This window comes from Lasiosphaeria miniovina (genome assembly GCF_030549165.1).
Source record: "Lasiosphaeria miniovina strain SMH2392-1A chromosome Unknown B0T26scaffold_1, whole genome shotgun sequence".
NCBI classification, from domain to species: domain Eukaryota; kingdom Fungi; phylum Ascomycota; class Sordariomycetes; order Sordariales; family Lasiosphaeriaceae; genus Lasiosphaeria; species Lasiosphaeria miniovina.
Window position 1 is genome coordinate 6,652,914 of NW_026848220.1, and position 21,527 is coordinate 6,674,440.

Here is a 21,527-nt window from a genome sequence, read left to right on the forward strand (position 1 = left end):
GGAATGCCGGGCACCTGCAGAATATTTCGACACCTAGCGAGGGAAGGATTCGCTACAAACCGGCCCGCCCACCTGACCGCAACCTAATGAGAAACGAGGATGACCGGGTCCGGGCGATAGGAAGATGCAAGCCAGATCAGCGCGCCTGAAAACCCGCTCATCCATCATCACTCATCACTCGCGCGGCCGCGCCTCTCCTCTCCCTACCTTATACTCCTCTTTTTCTCCTCAGCACCGAAAAAGATGGCGTAGAGGTGAGCAATGCGTGTTCGCATCTTGGGATTTTTTTTATTGGTTGGCAGCGAATAATCCCGTCGACGGATTAGTGGCTGTCTCCGTGTGGCTTGAATGTTTCTTGGACAAATACTTCGCTCCCCCACCATCCGTACAGCAATAGCATAGCCATGGCGGAGGATTGATTCGCAACCAGGCGAAACCAAACAACCCACCGGCCCGGACAAGGCAGGTAAAAGGCGCGCGCAGAGTGGTATGGATGGCTTTTTGGTAACCGAACTGTGAACAAGGCCGGCGTGGTTGGTCCCTTCATCTCATCATCCGGCCACCTCCCAGGACCCAAACGATGGGCATGAGTACGGATAACGTCGACTGGAATGGCGGGGCTGGGGATCTGACCGAGCGAACACACGCAACGCTCGCACGCGCACGTATACCAACGCACGCACACATGCCCTCATCTGGGTTTCTTCTAAGGCGGCAAGGGAATTCGTGCAGACTACGAGGTTAGGTCAGGTCAGGCCGAGAAACTCTCAATAGAAACAAACATGCTCTGTTCCGTTTGTGCTCTTTCTAGTCAGCGGCACAGCAGCCAGGAAGGGATCAGAGCCCAGGGGTGCGCAGCACCGAGTGAGTTTGATACCAAGCCGTCTCCGGAGAATCTTCCCAAACATGGAAGTATTGTTTGGTATGGAGCCCAACAGTGGGAGCAAAGTCGTGGCCAGTTATTCAGTCGTCGTCCCCGGTTGCATTTTCGTCTAGCACCACGACAGGATGGTAGACGTTGGTATGTACCTGAGGTATCAATCCATACGTCGTAGCAAGCAGCCGGCGCCTGATTCCCTGGTCTCGGGTACGGCCTGCCTGCGGATACGTCTTTCGTCAAGTCAAGTCAAGTCAATCAAGACAAGACAAGACCTGGAGGTGCCACGAGCCGGAGCCGATTGACAGTCTTTTTGTCCCACCTCAGCTGGCGCCCCGTGTCCCATGTCTTATCTCAACGGACTGTACATACAGCGTTTGCTGCATGCGGATGCGAAGCCTGCGACGGCCGAGTCCGAATCCGTAATGGAATCATCCGTGCCATGCCATACAGACCAGATAGGACGGGAGGTCCAACGAGAATACTCGGTGCCACTCACTCACTCTCGAACTTTCTTGGCCATCTCGCACCCAGAGCCTAGGAAGGCAATTCACCGATACCGAGCGATGCATGCCCTGTTGGGAACGGCCCCGCACTCGGCCACTGAGTTAAACAGACGTCTGTCTGTCTTTCACCTTCGTCGTTTGTGCTCCAAAATGACTTGAGACGTGCATCGTTGGGCTCAAGACGACCGAAATCCGGCCGTCCGTCTGTCTCTCTGTCTCTCGTGGAAATTTGCTGCGTGGCCCTCGATTGCTGGCAGCACATCGATTGTTTGGCCTGGTATCTGTATAGGTTGTTGGGTGGGTGGGATCTGAAGCCGTGCCTCTGGGCATGAAAATATGTTGGTCGGCAAGGCAAACTCAAACAGTCCCATCTATACTACCTGACAGGGAGTGAAGGGATGAAATTCTTCGCACGACGACAGACACGACGACAGACCTGTCAAACCGCCTCCCGGCCTACCGAAGAAGCAGTGGAGAGTCGGGTCTGTGGGACAAAGAGGTTATTGTGAGGAACTACCCTGCACGCCCTACGGTAAAGTGAAATACCAGGGCGAGCACTCGAGTACTTAGAAGGCCCCACCAACGTTAACCTTATCGCCCATCCCTATCCTTCCACTTCCAGGGCTTCCGTCTTATACCAGAAATGGAGGTATGTGCTTGGGTACCTAGCATGTGTCCGTGTTTGACAGGCGAGTGAGTGATGAGTTGCAGCCAGCCGTGAGTCGCCAGTCAAAAGATTGGAGTATGTACGGATAGTTGGACATGTATTCTTCATCGATGGCAAATTCCAAAATCTCTGATGCGGAGGCAAATGACTTAAGGGTGGCGCGGCGTCTCGATGCCATCAGTCGAGTCTGGCCACGAGTGTGCGAAAGCCACTTGATTCGCTGCGCAGGCCCCTGGGTGGTGGTCTGCCAGGACAGGACTCCCACTTTAGGATGCATGCACTTTCCAATTTCTACCTATCCATCCGTGGTCCTCCAAAAAGACTTGTAGAGACTCGTGGCATTCCGTTACCAGCCCAGGCCGCCTCCAGGGCTCCACCGCATTCTTTCACCTGCCTGCCCTGCACCTGCTGCACGCCATGCAGGCACGGCAGCCCACCTTCACTGACGGGACTCGATTGGCCCACCTAATCAGCTCCCAGAGTCTTCGAGCAGGCATGTTCCTGACCACTCGAACGCGCGCAACCGAACCTCCAGTATTCCCCCAACTTAAGGAGGTAGGTCCAACCTAGGTCCAAGCCTCCAAGGTTCAGCAGGCGGGCAACGGGTCGACGGGGCCGGCAAGGTTGCACAACCCCAGCAAATCCCAGCGCTAGCCCGCTGGCCCAAGACATTCCGAGTCTTTGACTGTTTGAGCCGTCCATCTCCTAGACCGTGGGGACCGTAATGGATGGGCGCTGGAAGGTAAGCTAAGTTAGCACTTGGATTTGCTAGCACTACGTAGTCCTGTGTTCGGGTACATGCAAGTTCCAACCCTGCCAGCCTGAGCCTGCCCTGGGCCCTTGTAAGTCTAGGTACCTAAGGTTGCTAGGCTAGCGTATGCCCGGCTCCAGCCAGTGCAGGACGTTCCCATCAAAGCTTCAGTCTCTCGTCGCTTCTCCGCAAAGGCCAGCTCTCAGCTCCCGCCGCCTTTCTTCCCACAACTTTGGCTTCACAATACCCGTCGCCGCCTTCTAACAGACCACCAAGCCCCGCCCCTCCCCGACAGCGCCCAGCCACGAGACCGCACCACCGCACCACTTCGGCAGCCAGCACTAAGGTGGACATTAACAGGCCGAGACGACAGGACAAGGTGCGCTACGCTACTGCATTGCGCTCGTACATAAGGGTCCGGCCCCGCCGATCCTCGCCGTGCATCTGCCCCCCCTCCCCCTTCTCTTGCTCTGCTTCTGCCCGCCACACCCTCCGCGTTCTCGGCTCCAGCCTTGTCCGGTAACCGATCGGACGAAAGCGATACACTCGCACAACATCATCAGAGAAAACAACACCAAAGGCGCCTTTTGTCCTCTCTCCACTACCGCATTGCGACGGCCCATCTTGGATTGTGGTCAGGATGAAGGGCCGCCCAATCGATCAGCTCGTTTACGAGTGCATGTTCCCGAAGCCGCGGCAATCGGACCCCCAAAACTTCCATGCCCTCCTCAACAGAAACCTCATCCTCGAGGTCCGCCAAGAAGTGCACTCCTTCTATGGCCACCTAGACACACCCGAAGCCAAATATCCCGGGCTCGACTATACCAACCAAACACATCGCATCCGTCTCAGTCGCTGGCAATGGCACCGTCGTCTTTTCCGCGCCTTTGACTCGCTCCGCCTGACACACGCTGAGATCTCGGGTTTGACCAAGTGGGAGGGCACAAAGTGGGCCAAGGAGCGCTTCGAACGCGAGCAGGGCATCATCATCGAAGACACTACCGCCGATGGCTTTCCCGACTGGGTCGAGCCCGAGCTCCGCCCGTCGACAGAACCGCGCCGTGGCGCATCCCAGGAGACTGAAGAGCAGCGAGAGACGGCGGACGACGAGAACAATAATAACAACAACACCAACAACAACGGGGGCGATGAGAGCGACGACGAGCTCGAGAGCGTCGGGGTCGACCTCAACGAGCGTCTGCGCGAGCGGGTTGCTCTGCGCAACACGTCGGGCGACAACTCGGTGCCTCTGGATGAGGAATGGGAAACCTGGCTGAAGAGCATCATTGAGTCTGGCGAGTTGCCCGACTATACCGACATCATCCGCTCCCCTGGTCTGCAAAGCCTCCTCACGGCCGACGACATATTCCCGCCGCGGATGCTGACTTCGGCACGTACCGGCAACTGGCACGAGATCCCCGACTTCTTGCACGACATGATCCGCCAGAGTCTCGACGTGGATTCGTCAGGTGGCGCGCGGCCTCCCGTCGTTGCACAGGCGACGCCCGTGCCAGGGCGCTCAGTCAGAATCCCTCCAACCTTTGGTGTAGACATCAGCCGCATATCAAGCCGCGGTGTCGTCTATATCCCAGAGCAGCGCCGTACCTTTTCGGATCTCCGTCTGCCCGCTGACGATGACGATGGCGACGATGACACGCCGCCGGAGCGGCCTCCCATGCGGGTTCAGCGCCCCCGCCGCTACGAGCTATGAAATGGAGAAATTAAACTAAACAGATCAAATTCTCAAAACCCCCAACCTCCGCAACTCTCATGCCAAAAATCTCGCCGTCTTTGTCGCCAACTAAACAGGCGCTTCTTAGTGCGATTCGAGATAGTCTAACCCCCCAAGTTTAATGGACTGGATCCAGCTTGAATCGGAAAATCAGTTGCTCGGGCGTTTTCTTTTCCTCTCGTCTCTTTTTTTTGGGTGTCTTGTTGAGAGACATGCGCGTTGTCCCACAAAACTGCTCTTGCTGGAGCCTTGGGCTGGGAGGTTATATCGTTCAACTGCATGGCTGGTCAAATATTTACTTCCTTCTCTGAAACTCGCCTTCTCTCTCATATTTTAGCCCGGCTTCCTTTTATTTATTCCCCCCCCCCCCGCGCAACTTATTTCATCTCTCTCCGTTCGGGATTGCACAAAGGAAAGGGAGTTGGTGGTCTGCTCATAGGGAACTTAACGAACCGTCTCTGAAACAAACGATGTGGATAATGGTGTGGGCGAGTCTCGCTCTTTCTCTTCTATTCGGGGAAAGGAGGGGGGTAGAGAGAATGATGGCGAGGTGGAGTCCCAGAGCGGAAGCTCCTTCACGTTTAGACGAATTCAAGGATGAGGGCGAGGGAAATTGGAGTACCTACGGGACGGGACGAATGAATGGATGTATGTATGTATGGGTTAAGGGGGTGGGGGGGATGACATGCCACTGAAAGCGTTGATTTACATCGAGGAAAAAGATGCCCGTGTTAACCCCCTTATAGGAGAAGAAGGGAGCGGGCTAACAATGTGAGATGAGAAATCCATTGCGGGGAGAATACATACACATTATATCGTTACATAAACAAAGTTCCAAGAGTTCAACAAGCTATCGCGAGGTTCCTAGAGTCGGGCGTGGTGTTGAAGCAGAAGGGTACACTCTTTATGAGGCCTCCTTTTTATAGCGGTACCTGGTAATTGTTGTGTGCAAGGCTGCATACCCCTACTCGTCCGATTGATTGTATTGTGCGTGCCTGGGCGTGGCAGGTGTCGTATTGGCTCTTTCTGTAATGAAAATTAGAACCACGAGGAGAAAAGGAAAACAGAATCGACGGAAAACCTTTCCGTGGACATGGCGAATAACAAGTTTTCTTGTGTCGGTTTATTCCAAGCGGTTCAGGGGCTGTCCGATTGGATAGATGACTACATATGCCAACTTTGTAGCCCAACTATCTTTTCCAAGCTTGTGTGGCGAGCCGACTACATACGAGACGTTATATTATATGTTAGTGTCTTTGATAGATTATCTAACTGGTATTCTAGGAGTAAGCAACGAGGTTGGAAGACCAGCGTTGATATATATGAGGGGGCAAGAGGAAAAGTAAACAGAAAAAAAAAAAAGCCAGCCGAGAGCCACGCGAGATGGAGAGGCGGTGTTTGTCTTTGGTTCTCTTGACAGGGCCGCTGTCGAATTGTTGGACCTTGTCTGGAGAATCCCGAGTGCTACTGTTCCGGGTCAGTTTTCCCGGAGAAAAGTTATTTCTAGAGGCCAAGGGGATGGTAGGTAGTAAAACGTGATATACTCCAGGGAAGGGGGGGGAAGCGAGTGGAGTCTCTTTGCCAGGGTGGTGCAAGAAGGTGGGAGAGACTCAAGAAGCTGCCGGGCCAGTCCTAAACTCAGGACGCCGAGAAGAAGACGACGGTTGGACGCCCAGTAAATTTGGCAGCAACGTTTTGATCTGATCTGGTTTGCTGGCAGGCGAGATTACAGCGTGTTTGTGCTTTCACCATGGCGGTTCGAGTGTTTCGTGCTGATGCTGGGAGGAGCAGGCCGGCTTGGCAGCTTGATGCCTATCTCATCAGGGCACTATCGTCAGATGTGGGATTATGGCTAATAAATGGAAGTATTCTGGTTTTGACGATCCAAGCTTGTTAGAGCACACGGTCGAGTTTCTCGTCGAGGGTTAAAGAATCCCTCCCACGGCTAGTCGTCATCTTTTTCTTCTCCTACTCCTCGAGGTTCGACATATCTTCTCACCCGCCGTGATAAGAGAGAGACAGTGTGTCTGATAATCCACTCATGTCGATGTCCATCGTTAGATGTCATGTACCCACACACAGGGGTATGTGCAAGGCGGTATTGATGTTAGGCAGTTAGGAGAGGGGAGACGAGGTCACTTCACTCTCGAGCTTTTGGTTTCTCCTCTTGTGATGACCCACTCAACGACTTGCTGCACTGAAGGTGCCCGCCACTTCCTCCAGCGGTGAATTTCCCTCACGAAACATCCCATTAGGAATGAGTGATAGTGATGGTGATACGGCCACTCTGGAACGTTGTGGGAAAGGGTATAAACGGGCATGGGCTGAGTTGCTACTGCGTAACGGCGCTTGCAAGCGTTGAACCGTCTTATCAGTCTTCTCTCCACGTTATCACCATCATTATCGTCATCACTAATCCCCACCTCATTTTCCCCACTGTTGACATCCTCCTCCACTACCCCTTCTCATCTGCCACTGCCTGCCGGCATGGGCCAGACCCCCACAGATCTCCCCCGCAGATTCGCGCCCCCCAGCCATTGGTCATGATTTAGTTCGGCAGAATCCTTGCAGAGGTGGGCGAGCCAACATTAACACGTTCCGATGAAGCGGATCAGGGGTCTTTGTTTGTTTGCAAAGGGTCTCGATGCGTCCGAAAGCGGACCTATCAAGGGAAAACCCCCCGGGTCCTACACATTCGTAGGAATGCTTTCCCTGCCCGTCATTGCCAAACGGCGTGCCACACCTTTCAAAAAACATGAATCTCGGCTGAGCTGCATGAGCCGCTTGCCCGAGAGTGGAGATGCTCCCGGTCGTATGAGTAGGTGTGCGGGCCTTTGGGCTTCAACTCTCGGGTCTAGATTCTTTGCGGCGTATGTACGGCCCTTATTCACAGTTTCCTTGTGACGGAGACTTTGGCTTCACGCACAAGGAGCCATGCGCCCAACCCAAATAACCACCAACAGCCTATTTGTCATGCTAGGGAGGCTTGGAGCCGGCAACGGTCTGACGAGCGCTACTAGTGTGGGGACTTTGCAAGAGGAAGGTGAGATATTATACAGCCCTGTTCTGCCCCGGGATGCCAGATATCGGATGCTGGGATTCTTTTTTGTTTTCTCTTGTCTCGCCCCTTCGTTCCTACGAGACGTTGTTTCTCTCCTTTTGCGGCCAATGTTTGCGTACGCAAATCCGTAAACTATACGCATTTATATACGTGTACGTGTGTAGATCCCAGTTCGTCGGCTCTTGGGACGATCGGCAAGCCGCAGCCGTGACAGGGCTTTCCGGCAGGCAAGCAGGTGAGGATTTGAGCCTCATCCGAGCCATAACCGAGTTGAACCTTAAAAGGCCCTCTATGACGCTCACTTCCTAGTATCACGAGCTTTCCTTTGTTTACTTTTTGGGTATAAATAGGGGCTTCTTTTTCTATGTCTCTAGACCTTTTTAGACAGACAATTCAAGACCCTTCAAGCCACTGTCAACTTTGATCACGGGCTAGACAATAATATCCCTAGAAGCTTGCCCTACGAGGTAGAAGGGGTCAGGAACAAGTTACTCGCAGCCCCCTCAGGTCTGAGTACGGGAAGAAAGCTGACATTGCGAGACCCAAGTCTGGCATGGGAAGAAGATATGGGTCTGATTTTGCATGAGTGCCAGTAATGTCTCGAGGTTGCGTGGGGCCGGTTCGCCCGGTCGGCGAGCGCGCGAGTTGCACCGGGCAGCATGGCGGGAGGACTATTCAAGGCGCAACAGGCGGCCGGCAAAGACTAAAGTAGTAACGTTTTGTTATATTGAAGCCTAGAAAATAGTACAAAATCTCCGTGCCCCCATTTCCCGGCCACCTTGGGCCGAATCACCCCCGCTGGCAACACCACCCTTCTCGCCAAACCCGGTAGACTGACAAAGTTACTGATGAGATGCTACATATTTTCAGTGACTACAAGCCAGCACCAATTATGTAATGACTATAGTCAGGGAGCGTGTAGGCGGGCAGCTACCGTGGGCGTGTGAGCACCTGCGTGCACAGCCAGACCATAGGGACACGGGGCCGTACTTGGCACCCCTACCCACCTGAGGTACGAACGGCCCACCATAGTTTACTTGCCCCTGAATTTATCCTTGTACGCTTCTTATAAGATTGTATTTACGATTCAAGAGAGCTCAAAGCGATATTATAGAAGAACGTTAAACCATAGTCGGGTCGTTGCCTCAGTTGACTAAATTCAGCGTGTCTAGCCCGAGTAGGAAACTACTGACTTTACAAAGTAGACCCCCTCATTACATCCACCTTCGTCCTCCCCAACAACCGGGTCTGCTCAACCTTGCTTGAGTTGTTGTCTGTCTCTTTGCCTCTCACCGGATACATTCGCCGCTCGGTTAAGTTAGCTAGGATGGGAATGGTGCTAATGTACAGTTACACAACATTGACTTCGCGCTTTGAACTGCACGCCTCACAAGGATAGTAGAGTCTGTACGGAGGCTGGATCTTAAGACGCCCTGTAGCCTGTAGCCTGCAGGATGCATGTTGCCCGGGGGGGCGGGGGGCGGTGTCCCGTACAGTATCCCAAGATCGGCACTGCGGTGTATTTGCAGTCCACTTGGTCAGTGCCAACAAGCGGCCTCATCACCATGGCTTGCATGCAGGACCGAAAACAAAAGCGTAACAAACTGTCCGCCTGCCTGCTGTTTCGTTTCTCCCATCATTCCACGTGGAGAATAGTCGCAAGCTTTTGAGTCTTCTCATCATATGCTGCTTCTGGGTTATTGATAGGGTTGAATGGCGGACTATTACATTGTTAAAAATTCCACCCACCGAGACAGGGTGGCTAAGAACGGTCGAGAATCCAGAGAGCGTCGCTTCCCACAGTTTCCGACTTGCTCTGATAAGCCTCTTCGCGCCAGTTAGTTCGGATTTCCTAGTCCCTGGGCCCTTTCTACATACTAATAATCTCCTTTAGAAGGGTCTAGATAGATCGAAGTGTGTCTTCCTAGGGCTATGCCACGATCTAGCACCTCAGCGGGTTCAGCACGTATGATCCCACCCCCTCACCTCGCGAACCCAGCCCCGTTCCCGTTTTCGACGATCCATGGGAAAGGCTGGAGTACGAACGGAGGCGTTTCTGCTGGAATGAGGAAGACTATCAATTCGAGAGGATATTCCTCAAAGAGGGCCCCATCGACCGCGTCAGGGCAAAACACGAAGACCAAGAAGGTGACAGACGACGCGAGAAAGAGCTGGAGGAAATAGAGAAGGTTCAATATTACCCAGGTACCCCCTTCTAGTCGGACGAGTACGAACGTCGAGTGAGGCACTTCAATCTTCGAGCCGAGGGTTGGACACAAGAGCAGATCGACGCCGAGGATCGGGCGGCAGCTGCAAAAAGGGCTGCGCGTGCGGAAAGAGAGCTGCGAGAAATATGCCGAGAAAACAAGCCAATGACGGAACGCTTAGTTCATCGCTATGAAGCTTTACGAGTTAACAGAGAGAGACAGGCCGAGCTTGCTCAAAAGGCTGGTCGCAAGCTGGAGCTGGTGTCAGAGGCTGAGGAGATTGAGGCTGAGGAAAGAAAATTCATGGAAAGCATACGGTATGGACGGGAAAAGGGTCTGCCGCGGACCGGAGACTTCAATCCTTTCTATATAGCTTTAGGAGTCAGCAAAGAGAGACCCGTGGCGGAAGAGTCAGCAAGGACACCGTACAACTCCGAGGCGTACGATCCCGGATATCAGCACCAACATCTACGAAGGTCTCGGGAGTCGATCCCGGGTCGGACCGGCCCAAACGAGAGCCTGAAAAGCCTGGTACCAGTATCGCACAAGCGTAGGACGCGCCACGCAGAAGTCGGAGACTCGTAGGACTGGATCCTGAAGTTGAAACATTACCGCCTCACGAAACTACCCTACGACAGCCCTCAAATACACACAAGACAAGCGGTTCAGGCCCTAGCGGCGGCAGGCTGTCCAAGAAGCCAACAGTAGTCAAGGGTGCGAAGCCTCAAGGGATTTCAAAGTCTGGGCAGGCAGGGACAGGCCGCTCGAAAAGGTCGCCGAGGGTTTTGAGGGGCTGAGTGCTATGGCAACAATAGTAGTACTGCGATTGTGTAAATGCAAACTGCATCATGCTTCGCGAATTAATATAAACGGGACCCTGCATTAGCTTACATCCGATCTGAACTGCTTCCGGCTTGAGCTCAAGGATGCGGTGGAGAAGCTCCGCAGAAGATAACCTAACATCCCACTCTCCCTGAAACAACAGGGCGCCATCGACGATATCATGCTCCGCACTACGACGCCGCGTTATATCTAATATGGGTACGTCCTAAGTTTAAGCCAGTATTGTCTAGGTTGCTTTATCGTAGGCTTCCTGCCCCTACCCTCGCCCAAAGGCTGCATGTTTCGGAGATACAGTAGCTACATCAAGCCAGCTATGAGAGATACGTTGGCAATACGAATCAAGAAGTCTTCACTCTCCTAAAGTCACTCTACATAAGCTATACGTCTTAGTTTACGGGATTTGTGTGGCCTGGTATCTTGCTTCTGCCCAGCCTATAGAAGTTACATGGAAGTTTTCACGGCATGGTGGAGTAGCAGACTTGAAAAAAGTTTCAGAGATTTAGGGAGGAAGGTATAGTATTCTCTGATCGCCCTTAGCGGTTCTGCTTGGAACTCATATTGCATCTGCGGTACAAATATGCCTGCGGTCAATAACCTACGGTGGTGCTGCACGACGCCAGCGCGTGTTCTCTGCCAATCAAAGAAGAAGTGGGGACTCCTCCGTTTGTGAGCACGACCGTTTTTTTTTTTTAAAAAAAAAAAAGGAAAAAAAAAAAGAAAACGAAATACACTAACAGGAGGGAAAGAGGGACCCGTTTTTGGATCCCAAGAGCCCCGGTTCCTGACCACCTCTACCTCGTAGGGCAAGCTTCTAGGGACAGTGCAGGGGAAGTTGGTTAGTTGCATACCGAGCCGGTCGTCATTCGGATAAGCCGCTGTACCAATCTTGAACCCCAGCCGCAACACGGATATCTTGGTTTTTGGCACTAAACCACTAGAGCCTATTTGATTTCCCATTCATCCAACTCTTGGATTTTTGCACCCTTTCCGGGCAAGTAATCCGGAGTTGCAGAGGTGCGGAATACGACAGGGGCTCTGGAGATGGTCTTTCGGCAAACGAGTCATAGTAAGTTGAGGGATAGCTTCAAAGAGGCAGGTCCGCAACGTTGTACGGAGTGTTTTGGCGAGTCAATAGATTGTTGATAACTAACCCAAGAACATCAGTAAAGTCCCGTGCCGTTCTCTCATGGCGATTCGCGATCGAGCTCAGACCTGGACGCTCGTTGGAGATTATTCAGCAACCGACCCCTTGCTTGGGGGGTTAGGGGGATGTACTCTAGAACTTTAGTAACAGAACGGTCTCAATTGAAAAGAAGTGAATTCACGAATAGCTGACAAACGGTGTGATGGCACCAGTCACAGCCGGATGCAGCCCTAACCGTGACGCTAGCGATCTTGGCTTTCTGTCTTGGACAGCTGAGCTGAGTTCGTCTTCTACTCAGTAAGTCGATTATCGAAACCCAAGACCGAGTCGGCCGCTTACTACTTCTAGTGTCGGACAAGATTCAGTCGGCTGGCCGGGGGTTGTTTGCATGACGCAACCGCTGTTAGGAAGCAAGTCGGCGGCGGGGCGGACGGAAAGGCAACCTCAAGCAACCTGTTTCGGTCCTCATACTACTGGTAGTCTCGGACCGCCCAGGAGCGCCACGTATGTACATTACAGTACGCACGCAGACGCGTAAAGATACGCTATTGCATTTGATGTTGGACTTGGGGGCTCCTTTGCAAGCTTATTCTTATCTCCGGCTTCTTAACGAAGAGGAACTTGGGTGCGTACGTACCTACTACCTAGTAGCTGGATGGCAATTGGACGTTTACCGATCTTCGTGATGGGCATATGATATCATGCTATACTTGATATGGGTAGCCATCGCGGCGGCGGCTCCGGCTGACGGGTTATTTGGGAACAAACTCCCCAAGATGCCGAGGAAGGGCGACCGCTTCTCGAAGCCACAATCTTCGAAGATCGGCAGAAATACCTTGACTTTACCTGCCGTAGGAAAGAAGGTGCTGTACCTGCCAGGCCGAAGCGAGGTGAATAGTGCGAGGTGAGGAAGGTTCTTGCAGTGTGGGCGGAGTAGACCCTGCAGCCTGCGCCTCCCGAGTGCGCCCAGCTGGAAGCCACGACTGCCGCGATCAACTCCTTCCCAGACTTTGGGGTCAGTCAGCCCCTGGCAAGCCGCCACCGTCGCCGGGTCTGGCTGGGTAGGCGCGCGGACCCGCGCCTGGGTAGGTGGGAGGTCCTCTCTGGAGCCTAAAGGTGCGATGGTGCCTGGGTGGCTCGGGAAGGGCCAACGACCGAAGCACTATGGAAGGTGCACTGGACACTTGATCTGACCCCCCAGCCCAGGCTACAGGCTACAGCAGCACAGGCCATGCCTATTCGGGCAAACAAATAAAGAAAATTTGTGCGCGGGAATTCGAAGCCAAGCCAAACCTTCTCCGTCAGAAAGCCCCGATGAGTGCGAGCCATGCCGAGACGCCAGTCCGAGATGGGCTCGCCAAAGGGCGGCCCCGCAGGGCACACAGGGCACAGTACCACCTACGCAGTAAGGATTTTATATTCAACGCTGACGAAGTACCTGATTGTGGAGTATTTGCACATTGATCCCCACGTCGTCCGTCCACGTCTGCCGCGACGAAGAGGATGGGGGCTTTTTGCGCGGACAGGTGACTTCCAGCTAAGCGCCTTGGGGGAAACGCAGCCAAGGTGACGACTGCCTGGGTTTGTGCTAATGTCGGGTACGCCCTACGGGGCAAAGTCAAACGTCACCCAGAGTCGGAGTCGAAGTCAGACGTTGTACATACATACACTACAAAACGCTGTGCTGTACATACATACGTCGATGGTAGTAGGAACAAGACCTAAGGTAACGGGGGAGGACGAAGCGAATCTCCTGAGCCCCAGCGGGGACGTACTTGTGTCGCTCCTTACCTTAGCAACCTAACAATGCCTTACCGGGCAGATGCCAACAGTACCTACCAGTCCCATCCCATGCTATGCCATTCCATGCCATGCCATATCCATGCGGGCCTCGAAGCCATGCATCCGCCAAGATGCGGTGAACTGCTGCTAGGTCTAACTAGTACGTGCCTCGCTACCTCAGGGCGGCTGCTGCCTTGGGCACCAGGACTCCAGGGCCTTGGGTGGTTTGGCGAAAATAGATGGCGGATGGTGGACGGGGGACAAGATTAGGGTATGAAGCACCTCAGTTTCCGAGTCCGATGTCCACGACATCACGGCGCGGGCCCTCGCTTCTCCCTCTCCACGTCCAGTTCGCCACCTCGCACAGCTCTGTCCCGCCGTCTCCTGGCTTGTACATACCTACATACCTAGATGCTTCGTACACACCGTACCCACACCTGCTAAGGTATATGACTGCCGCAGGCCCACACGCCATGAGCCGCCCTCGGCCCACCAGGGGACCGACGGGACGGTAGACTCGACTGCCGTATTTTCTGTCTCGGGCTTGTCACCATCTCGGCTCGCCGCCATACCACTCAAGACCCACCGGCAGACAGACAGCAGACCGTGAGCGTGCCCCGAGCACCCCTCTCCCCTCCCTACCATGGACCCGGACCAGCCCGGAGGCTTTTTCTCAACCTTTTCCATTGTCGACCCTGCCGCCAGTGCCCAGGAGGGCCTGAGCCGGCCTCAGAGGAGGAACCGGCGAGTGTTTGTGTGCATCCCCTGCCACCGACGCAAGCTCAAGTGCGACAAAGCCCAGCCGTGCTCCCGCTGTATCCAGGCCGGCTCCTCCGGAGAGTGTGTATATCAGCGAGGCACGTCGTCCCGTCACAACGAGGAGCCCAGCACCGACGCCGAAGACACGCTTCCTGTACGAGGAGGTCCGCAACGCTCGTCCCAAGCCTCCATCACCCCGGTACCATCCGACGCAAGTGAGAGGAAAGCACGCCTCAGTGGTGCCTCTCACTGGGCTGCTATTGCCCGCGAGGTGCGTTCAAAAGTCTGGGCCAGCTGAGAAGAGGACTTGGCCCTAGCCGTCAAAGTCACCCCCCGAAGTCGAGTGCTTGCAAACTTGTTGTTTACTGACTCGAGCTCCCTTCTTTCCACCATCTTGTAGTTTGAAGAAGCTTGGCCGTTCATCATGGGTGCCGACCAACAGTGGGAATCGAGGCACAACCAGATTCAGAGTCTGAAGTTCTTATTTCCCTCGCGTTTTATGAGCAACTTCCCCCTCGGCGGTGTCTCTGATTTTTCTCGGAGCCGAGCCCAGATCCTTGAAAATCTACCGCCCCAACCAATAGTCGACGCCCTTATTCAGTATTATTTCAGGGCCTTCGGGCCGACCCATCAACTCATCCACCCCCAGATATTTGACCAGGAGCTGAGAGCGTTCTGGGTCGACACGAATGGCCAGACCTCTGAGGGATGGCTCGCCCAACTGTGTATGATGCTGGCGTTGGGGTGCCAGGTAGCCCCTAACAGGCTTCTCGGGACGGCAGGCCGTTCTGCGCACGACTTGACCGACTTCTTTCTGGACGCCGCCCAGTTCTTCTTCGCAGGGTCTTCGTATTTTGCAATGCCAACGCTGGCTACGGTGCGGTTACTCTGCCTGGCAGTGTTGGCTCGCATAATGGAAATAATCAAGGGGTCCGAGATGGCCCATTTGGTCTTTCTCATGGGCTTTCTTACCAGGCTAGCCATGACAATGCACCTGCACCGGGCGACCTCGCTCTGCCAGGAGATGCCTCCCTTCGAGTCTGAGATACGCAAACGGATATGGATTACAATCCAGCTGCTCGACCTCCATGTTGCCATGAGAACTGGAACATCATTTCTCCACCGAGACTACGATGCCGATGCCCCACTCAACGTCAACGACGATGACTTCATTTTCTCTCCCGAGCACGGCTGGGTCCTGGATCCAGGCCCATGGGTGTCGAGTCAAGAACCTACAGACAGCAGTTTCCAGATCATCCTGGCCCGGCTCCTTCCCTTACTGACGGAGATCATGAACACCGTAAACTCGCCAACTCTACCCCCTTTCGAATACGAGAAAGTCCAAGCCTGGACTGTGCAGCTGAGCCAGGAGCTGCAAGATGCCGAGTCTTTGTTGGCCATCGGACCCCACGACCATCAAGCTGAACGGCGAGAAAGACGGGCAGTGCAAATGAATTTTCTCTCTGTTATCGTCCACCGTGCACTGCTGGCACTGCACCACGACTACGCCCGCGAGCCATACTCCCAGCAGTTTCCCGACTCTACGGTGGCTATAATAGAGAGCTCATTAGCTCTGTTGCGTACGCAACACACGTGGCATCACACATCAGCACCCATCCGACATCCGGCGCGGTTCTGTGATCTAAGTGCCGAGGCGGGCGGCTCCAAGGGCCCGCAGCCATTATACGAGCCTTCAGTACCGGAAACACCACCAACAACATCTCTCCAACTGCCGCTGGAGCTCGATCTCGGTTTGGACGAGCCCTCTGCTTCGCTATTTCCCAGTGCCTGGCTCGTCGACCTCTGCCACGATGACTTTAGCGCCGCCACGTTCTACATCATTCTTGCTCTGCGTAGACGCGAGTTTGACAAGCACAACGCCACACTGCAGCACCGTCCCAGAAACAAACTGCCGCTGCCAGCGCCCTCGCGGCTGACGGCCTATACAATGCTCAAGCAGGCAATTAACGTCTTCCAAGAATTAGCCAGCCACTCCTGGCCGCAGTTCGAGGAGTTCATCAGGCTCCAGGTCTCGATGGGGTGCTTGCACAGCCTAGTCAAGGGCGAGCCCATACTGCCCACGCTACTTACCATGGCAGACGGAATCGAGCAGATGGTGTTTCGGTGCCGGAACAACGTGGTCTTGTGGGAACAAGCGAGACGTCAATTCCCTCCCCTGGACAGCCCGCGGCCGGATATTATGTTCGGATTTGGGCCTGGCCTGGGCTCGTAGATGTGAGAGGATGTGCTTTGATGCGGAGTAGTGTAATTAGTTCTACTATTCGTACGGCCCCGAGATAAACCTTGCGAGGGAACCAACGGCCTATATTTAATTCGTTTTACAGCCACCGTCTTCCTACACAGCTCCGTTGACGGAGGTGTAGATATAGGCGGATTTTTAGTTTACTGCCTGGGAAAGTGTGTCATCCGGTACGGAGTATGGATTTTGTAAAGAAGAGACGCCCCTTGAAGGGGACAAAAAATAAAAGGGGGGATTGGGTTTTCTTCCCCGGAACTATTGAAGCTCGCCCAAGGCCAAACGCCCTTCAAATATTCTTTTTTTAATGTACACGATGTACAAAAGCGCGCAGAGAAAAGACAAGACAGAAGAAAAAGAAAAGGAAATTGTCTATGCCATGGTGTCGAGAGTGTAAGGTACTACATTATTACACAACACCCGTGACTGCCCACCCACTCCTTCCCCCACCAAGTATCACAGCGAGAGTTGCCCCGGGGCCTCCACAGTCCGGGATGCAAATAACCCGCAGTTCTCTGTACAAAAAAGGCAGGGGCGGAATGAACAACACGGGTCTTTACCAGGGTGGTGTGAAAACCCGGGTCGTTTTGGGGCCGGCCGTTGTCTCAGCATCTTCCACTTTCTCTATCCGACGGCTGCCTTCCCCCTCCGGACAGGAGAAAGGAGACGCTGTGTTGAGCCTCGAACCGTTCTCGTCATGGTTGTCGTTTTGCCGCCCGCCGTCTCTCACAGTCCATCGTCACCACAGCCACCGCCTACGTCGCCGGTTTACGTAGTGGTGGTCGTCACAGCCCTCGTACAGCCTACCCCTTCCAGCGCGACTGTTCGCTCTTCCACTAAGGCTCTGCCTTGGCCAGCGCGTTCAAATAGTCTTCAAGGTCGAACTTGGGGTCATTTGGATCTTGGTTCACTGTTTGCGCCGCACGTCAGTAAAACATATGCGTGTTACTCTCTTCTCCTTCCCCCCCGAACTGAAGATGAAGAAAGAGAATCTAAGGGCGGGAGGCATTAAAAAAAGAGGCAACGTACGTCCACCACTTGTCGTTGTCGAGGCGGCCACCGCAGAAGCCGGCTGCTTCGATTTCGCATACGCCTCCTTGGCCTGGTCTATCAGCTGCTGCTTGTGCTGGTAGTTGCGCTGTGCGGCCGCCGTCTTCTGTGTCGAGCTGATCGTCCTTTGGTGGTAGAAGCCGTAGAAGATGCCCAGCCCGAGTGCCGAGTACCGGAGGACCTGTGGGTGTGCGCGCGAAAACAGTCAGTTTGTGTGGTCATTTCTTGTTGAGAGGATGACTGTATTCCATGCTCCTTCTCGTCTCGAATTTGTCGCGCCATTTCGCTCTCGCTATCTCTCTTGCACTCTCTCACGCCCTTTCGAGAACAGAAGACTGGCCATTGCCTATCCGTCCCAAGGCAGACATCTGTACTGGTCAGATAATATACCCATCCCATCCCTCCTTGGAGAATACCAGATACAAAGCGGATGCCTAGATCCTGCTGCTGCAACCCGCTCTATCTGCGCCAAAGACACCGTAGAGAGACAACTGTTTCCTTTTCTAATCGGGGCTGTAGCTAGGTGCACTCACGTTGACTCCGGCCTTGGAAGAAGACATTGTGTGAATTAAATGAGGTATAAATCAATCCCTTGTCGCGATCCGAATTGGGGGTGGGAGCGGTGGCTTCGTGAACGAACGGTCGGATTCTCGAGGATGGAGGGGATGCCCGTGGGGTTGTCGTCGTCGAGGAAGAAGAGGCCGGCGTCGGGGGTTGGGTTGGTTGATTTGCGGGAGATTGGGCAAGTTTTGCGAAGCTCGGGAATTCTCGCGGCGGCGGTTTTTTTTCCTTGGATCGTTCTGCCCTCAAGTTTCCGCGGCTGTTGCTGGCCGGCAAGCTTGTTGCCCCACTCACTGTATAGGTGCCCTATGCTGTAGTGTAGGTATGTACCGCACCAAGGCAGTTGGGTGCTGCTAGCAGCAGCAGCTCACTATGGTGGCCTGTTTCAGTGGCTGACAGGCCAGCGAGCGGATTTAGAAACGGGGCGGCCGAGGAACACCCATCACGTGCAAGGGTTTCAACATAGTGCGCCACGACACCATTAACCCCGAGACAGGTGGGGCGGAAATAAGGGACCGCTACACAGCAGCAAGCTAGCCCCTGTCAACCTACAGCAGTGCTGCGGTCGCCAAGTCGCGAGCCACGCGCGCATGATAGTCAAAGAAAAGGAAGGTTGCCCAAGCCTGCAACAAAATACCAACGATCTGGCACCGTCCGCCCACGCAAAACCTCGCAGCAAGTCTCATTAACCTGAAATTACTCTCATATCTCGCTATAATTGAGAGCCCCTCGGTTTCGCATCTGAATCGGTCGAACAGGACGCCAGACAGGACGGGTACACCTTCTCGGTACTGCATTACAGACCCGCTTAGAAGACGACGCCGCCGCACCGCCTGAAGCTAGGGAAGCCCTACACCACCCCGGGCCTTCGACGGTCCATCACAGCCCAGCCTAGAGGAACGCGACTCCTGAGATGTGTCTAGGTAGTCGGCAAGATGCAGCAACGCCGAGATGAGATTCTCGCAAAGAAGGCAAAGCTCGCAGAGCTTAAGCGGCAGAGGGAGCTTCGGGCAAGCCAGGCCACGGCAACCCGCCATAGCATAGGAACCGCCAGCGACGTCAGTATATCATACCATACCACAGCCCTCTCTCGCCTCCCCCAGTTATCTCGGCTGGCAGAGCAAAGACTAACCTGCATGTGTCTGTTTTAGCTGATCTCCCCGACGCCTGGCAGAGCTGAGAACCGTCGCGAGATCGAGTCCCTCATCAACAGCCTTGTCGGCGAGAGCCGGCCTGTTTCCGTGTCGACCGGGGCTAACTCGCCTGCGCGGCGCGGGAGTCGTCCTAACAGTGTCCTTAGTACTGGAGAGCTCAGCAACGAGACCTCGGACTTCCCCGTTCCTGCAAATGGCCAGGTGGTCACTTCGCAGCCCCAGATATTGTCCACGGTCGCGCTCGCAACCGTCTACGAGTGCCCCCCGTCGCCGGTGAAGGAGGTTTTCTCGTACAGCAAAGGCGTACAGACGACAGAGGAATGGACACCGCCGATCAGGCCGCGCGCCCTGTCCGAGTCGGACAATGAAGACGTGACGGCCACACCGAGCAAGCGGCCCAGCAGGAGGGAACGGGACCGGGAAGAGGAGCTAAGACAGAACCTACGGAGAGAGATCGAGGAGGAGCTAAAAGCCGCCAAAGAGCTCGTGACGGACGGAGTATTCAAGCCATCAACGGCACCGAACTTCCCAGCCAGGGCTCTCACGACTGAGGAGCTCAGGGCAGTGACATTGTCGGACGACTTCATGGGCTTTATCGACAGGTCGACCAAGGTGATCGAGAAGGCGCTGGACCAGGAATACGACATCATGACCGACTACACGCTGCAGGTGCACGACATTGACGACGACGACGAGCAGCATGGCAACACGGGGGGCAAGGGCCGGCGCAAGGTCAAGGAGCTGGCCCAGTTTTACGACGAGCGCTGGTCCAAGAAGCGCATGATAAGCTCGATTGATTTCTCTCCCAAGTTCAGCGAGCTTCTGCTTGCCTCGTACACCAAGAATCCTACGGCACCGCACGACCCCGATGGCATCGTGCAGGTATGGAACGCGCACCTCCAAGGCCGGCCGGAATTCGTGTTCCACGCCCAGTCGGACATCCTGACGGCCAGGTTTTCGCCCTTCCACCCCAATCTCATCATCGGCGGCTCCTACAGCGGGCAGGTCCTGCTCTGGGACACGCGGGCGCGGGCGGCGCCCGTGCAGAAGACACCGCTCACGGGCTCAGGACACACGCATCCAGTCTACTGCGTTGACATGGTGGGCACACAAAACGCCAACAACATCATCTCATGCTCCACCGACGGGGCCGTGTGCGGGTGGAGCGTCGACATGCTCGCGCAGCCGCAGGAGTCGCTGACGCTGCTGGCGCCGCTGCCGGCCAAGAACGAAGATTTGAGCCCTACATGTATGGCATTCCCCGAGGCGGACCCGACATTTTTCCTCGTGGGCTCCGAGGAGGGCACCATCTTCCCGTGCCATCGGTACGATCGCGCCGGGGCCAAGGCAGGCGTTGACGCGCGCGTCAGCTACCGGGGACACGCGGCGCCCGTCATGTCGGTCGACTTCCACCCGGCGCGCGGGCCCGTCGACCTTGGCGACCTGGTGCTGTCGGCCAGTCTCGACTGGAGCGTTAAGCTCTGGAAGGTGCGGGCACCCGCTGCCACTTCGGCCGTGGTGGTGGGCCCTGGGGGTTTGCCAATCGGCTCGGGCGGTGTTGGTGGCGACGCCCACGTCGCTCCTTTGCTCGACTTTGTCCGCGAGGACGTCGTGTACGACGCCGCCTGGTCGCCCATCAAGCCCGGCGTATTCAGTCTCGTCGACGGTGCAGGCTGGCTCGAGCTGTGGGACATCACGATCGAGACAGAGGAGCCCGTCGCCCGCATCTCGCCTAGCCCCCGCAAGGACGGCCGCACCATGCTCAGCAAGAGTCTCAACAAGGTGGCCTGGGAGCCCACAGAGGGCAAGCGCCTCGCCACGGGCGGCATCGACGGCTGCCTCACCCTCTTCGAGGTCGGCCCGGACCTCGGCGGGAAGGAAGGCCTTAAGACGGAGGACTGGCAGAATGTCAAGAAACTCATCACGCGTATCGAGGCTGGCGGTGGAGTTGACGGCAATGGTAATGCCGTCGCCGGGTTGTAAGGAGAAGTTGTACTGTCCTCTCTCCGGCCAGGACGAGACTGTCCTTGTCGTCTATATGTGCTATAGCTACGGCTAGTACGGGAGAAAGGGGAGGAGACCTACCTCTCGGTTGATTCATCCCTTCTTTGTTGTCTTTTTGGTGGGCGTGTGAATAAATTAATAAGCAGGAAAAAAGTGTAACCTTTGGCTGTTG

General features: G+C 55.0%; 6 protein-coding genes across 6 annotated transcripts; 5 read left to right on the forward strand and 1 right to left on the reverse strand.

Moving 5' to 3' along the window:
• Positions 1-3,441: 3,441 nt before the first annotated feature.
• On the forward strand, positions 3,442-4,254 carry B0T26DRAFT_611792 (uncharacterized protein; the record flags this gene model as incomplete). Its single annotated transcript, XM_060435908.1, has 1 exon — positions 3,442-4,254. A coding segment is annotated over one exon (813 nt), but the record flags the coding sequence as incomplete, so codon positions are not given.
• Positions 4,255-4,840: 586 nt separating this feature from the next.
• B0T26DRAFT_689955 (uncharacterized protein) lies at positions 4,841-5,386 on the forward strand. Its single transcript, XM_060441059.1, has one exon. It carries the CDS (start codon positions 5,004-5,006, stop codon positions 5,226-5,228), a length of 225 nt encoding a protein of 74 aa, XP_060303753.1. The 5' UTR covers positions 4,841-5,003; the 3' UTR covers positions 5,229-5,386.
• Positions 5,387-9,159: 3,773 nt separating this feature from the next.
• B0T26DRAFT_671105 (uncharacterized protein) lies at positions 9,160-10,386 on the forward strand (the record flags this gene model as incomplete). Its single annotated transcript, XM_060439283.1, has 4 exons — positions 9,160-9,190; positions 9,352-9,431; positions 9,541-9,783; positions 9,814-10,386. 4 exons carry the CDS (start codon positions 9,160-9,162, stop codon positions 10,384-10,386), a joined length of 927 nt encoding a protein of 308 aa, XP_060303754.1.
• A 3,641-nt stretch (positions 10,387-14,027) lies between these two features.
• On the forward strand, positions 14,028-16,761 carry B0T26DRAFT_84986 (uncharacterized protein). The gene is made up of 2 exons (XM_060447628.1): positions 14,028-14,600; positions 14,730-16,761. Exons 1-2 carry the CDS (start codon positions 14,214-14,216, stop codon positions 16,560-16,562), a joined length of 2,220 nt encoding a protein of 739 aa, XP_060303755.1. The 5' UTR covers positions 14,028-14,213; the 3' UTR covers positions 16,563-16,761.
• Positions 16,762-17,422: 661 nt separating this feature from the next.
• On the reverse strand, positions 17,423-17,835 carry B0T26DRAFT_632062 (ATP synthase E chain-domain-containing protein; the record flags this gene model as incomplete). The annotated part of the gene is made up of 2 exons (XM_060436414.1): positions 17,423-17,496; positions 17,625-17,835. Coding segments are annotated over 2 exons (285 nt in total), but the record flags the coding sequence as incomplete, so codon positions are not given.
• Positions 17,836-19,132: 1,297 nt separating this feature from the next.
• Positions 19,133-21,334, forward strand: B0T26DRAFT_671108 (WD40-repeat-containing domain protein; the record flags this gene model as incomplete). The annotated part of the gene is made up of 2 exons (XM_060439284.1): positions 19,133-19,255; positions 19,349-21,334. 2 exons carry the CDS (start codon positions 19,133-19,135, stop codon positions 21,332-21,334), a joined length of 2,109 nt encoding a protein of 702 aa, XP_060303757.1.
• Positions 21,335-21,527: the final 193 nt, after the last annotated feature.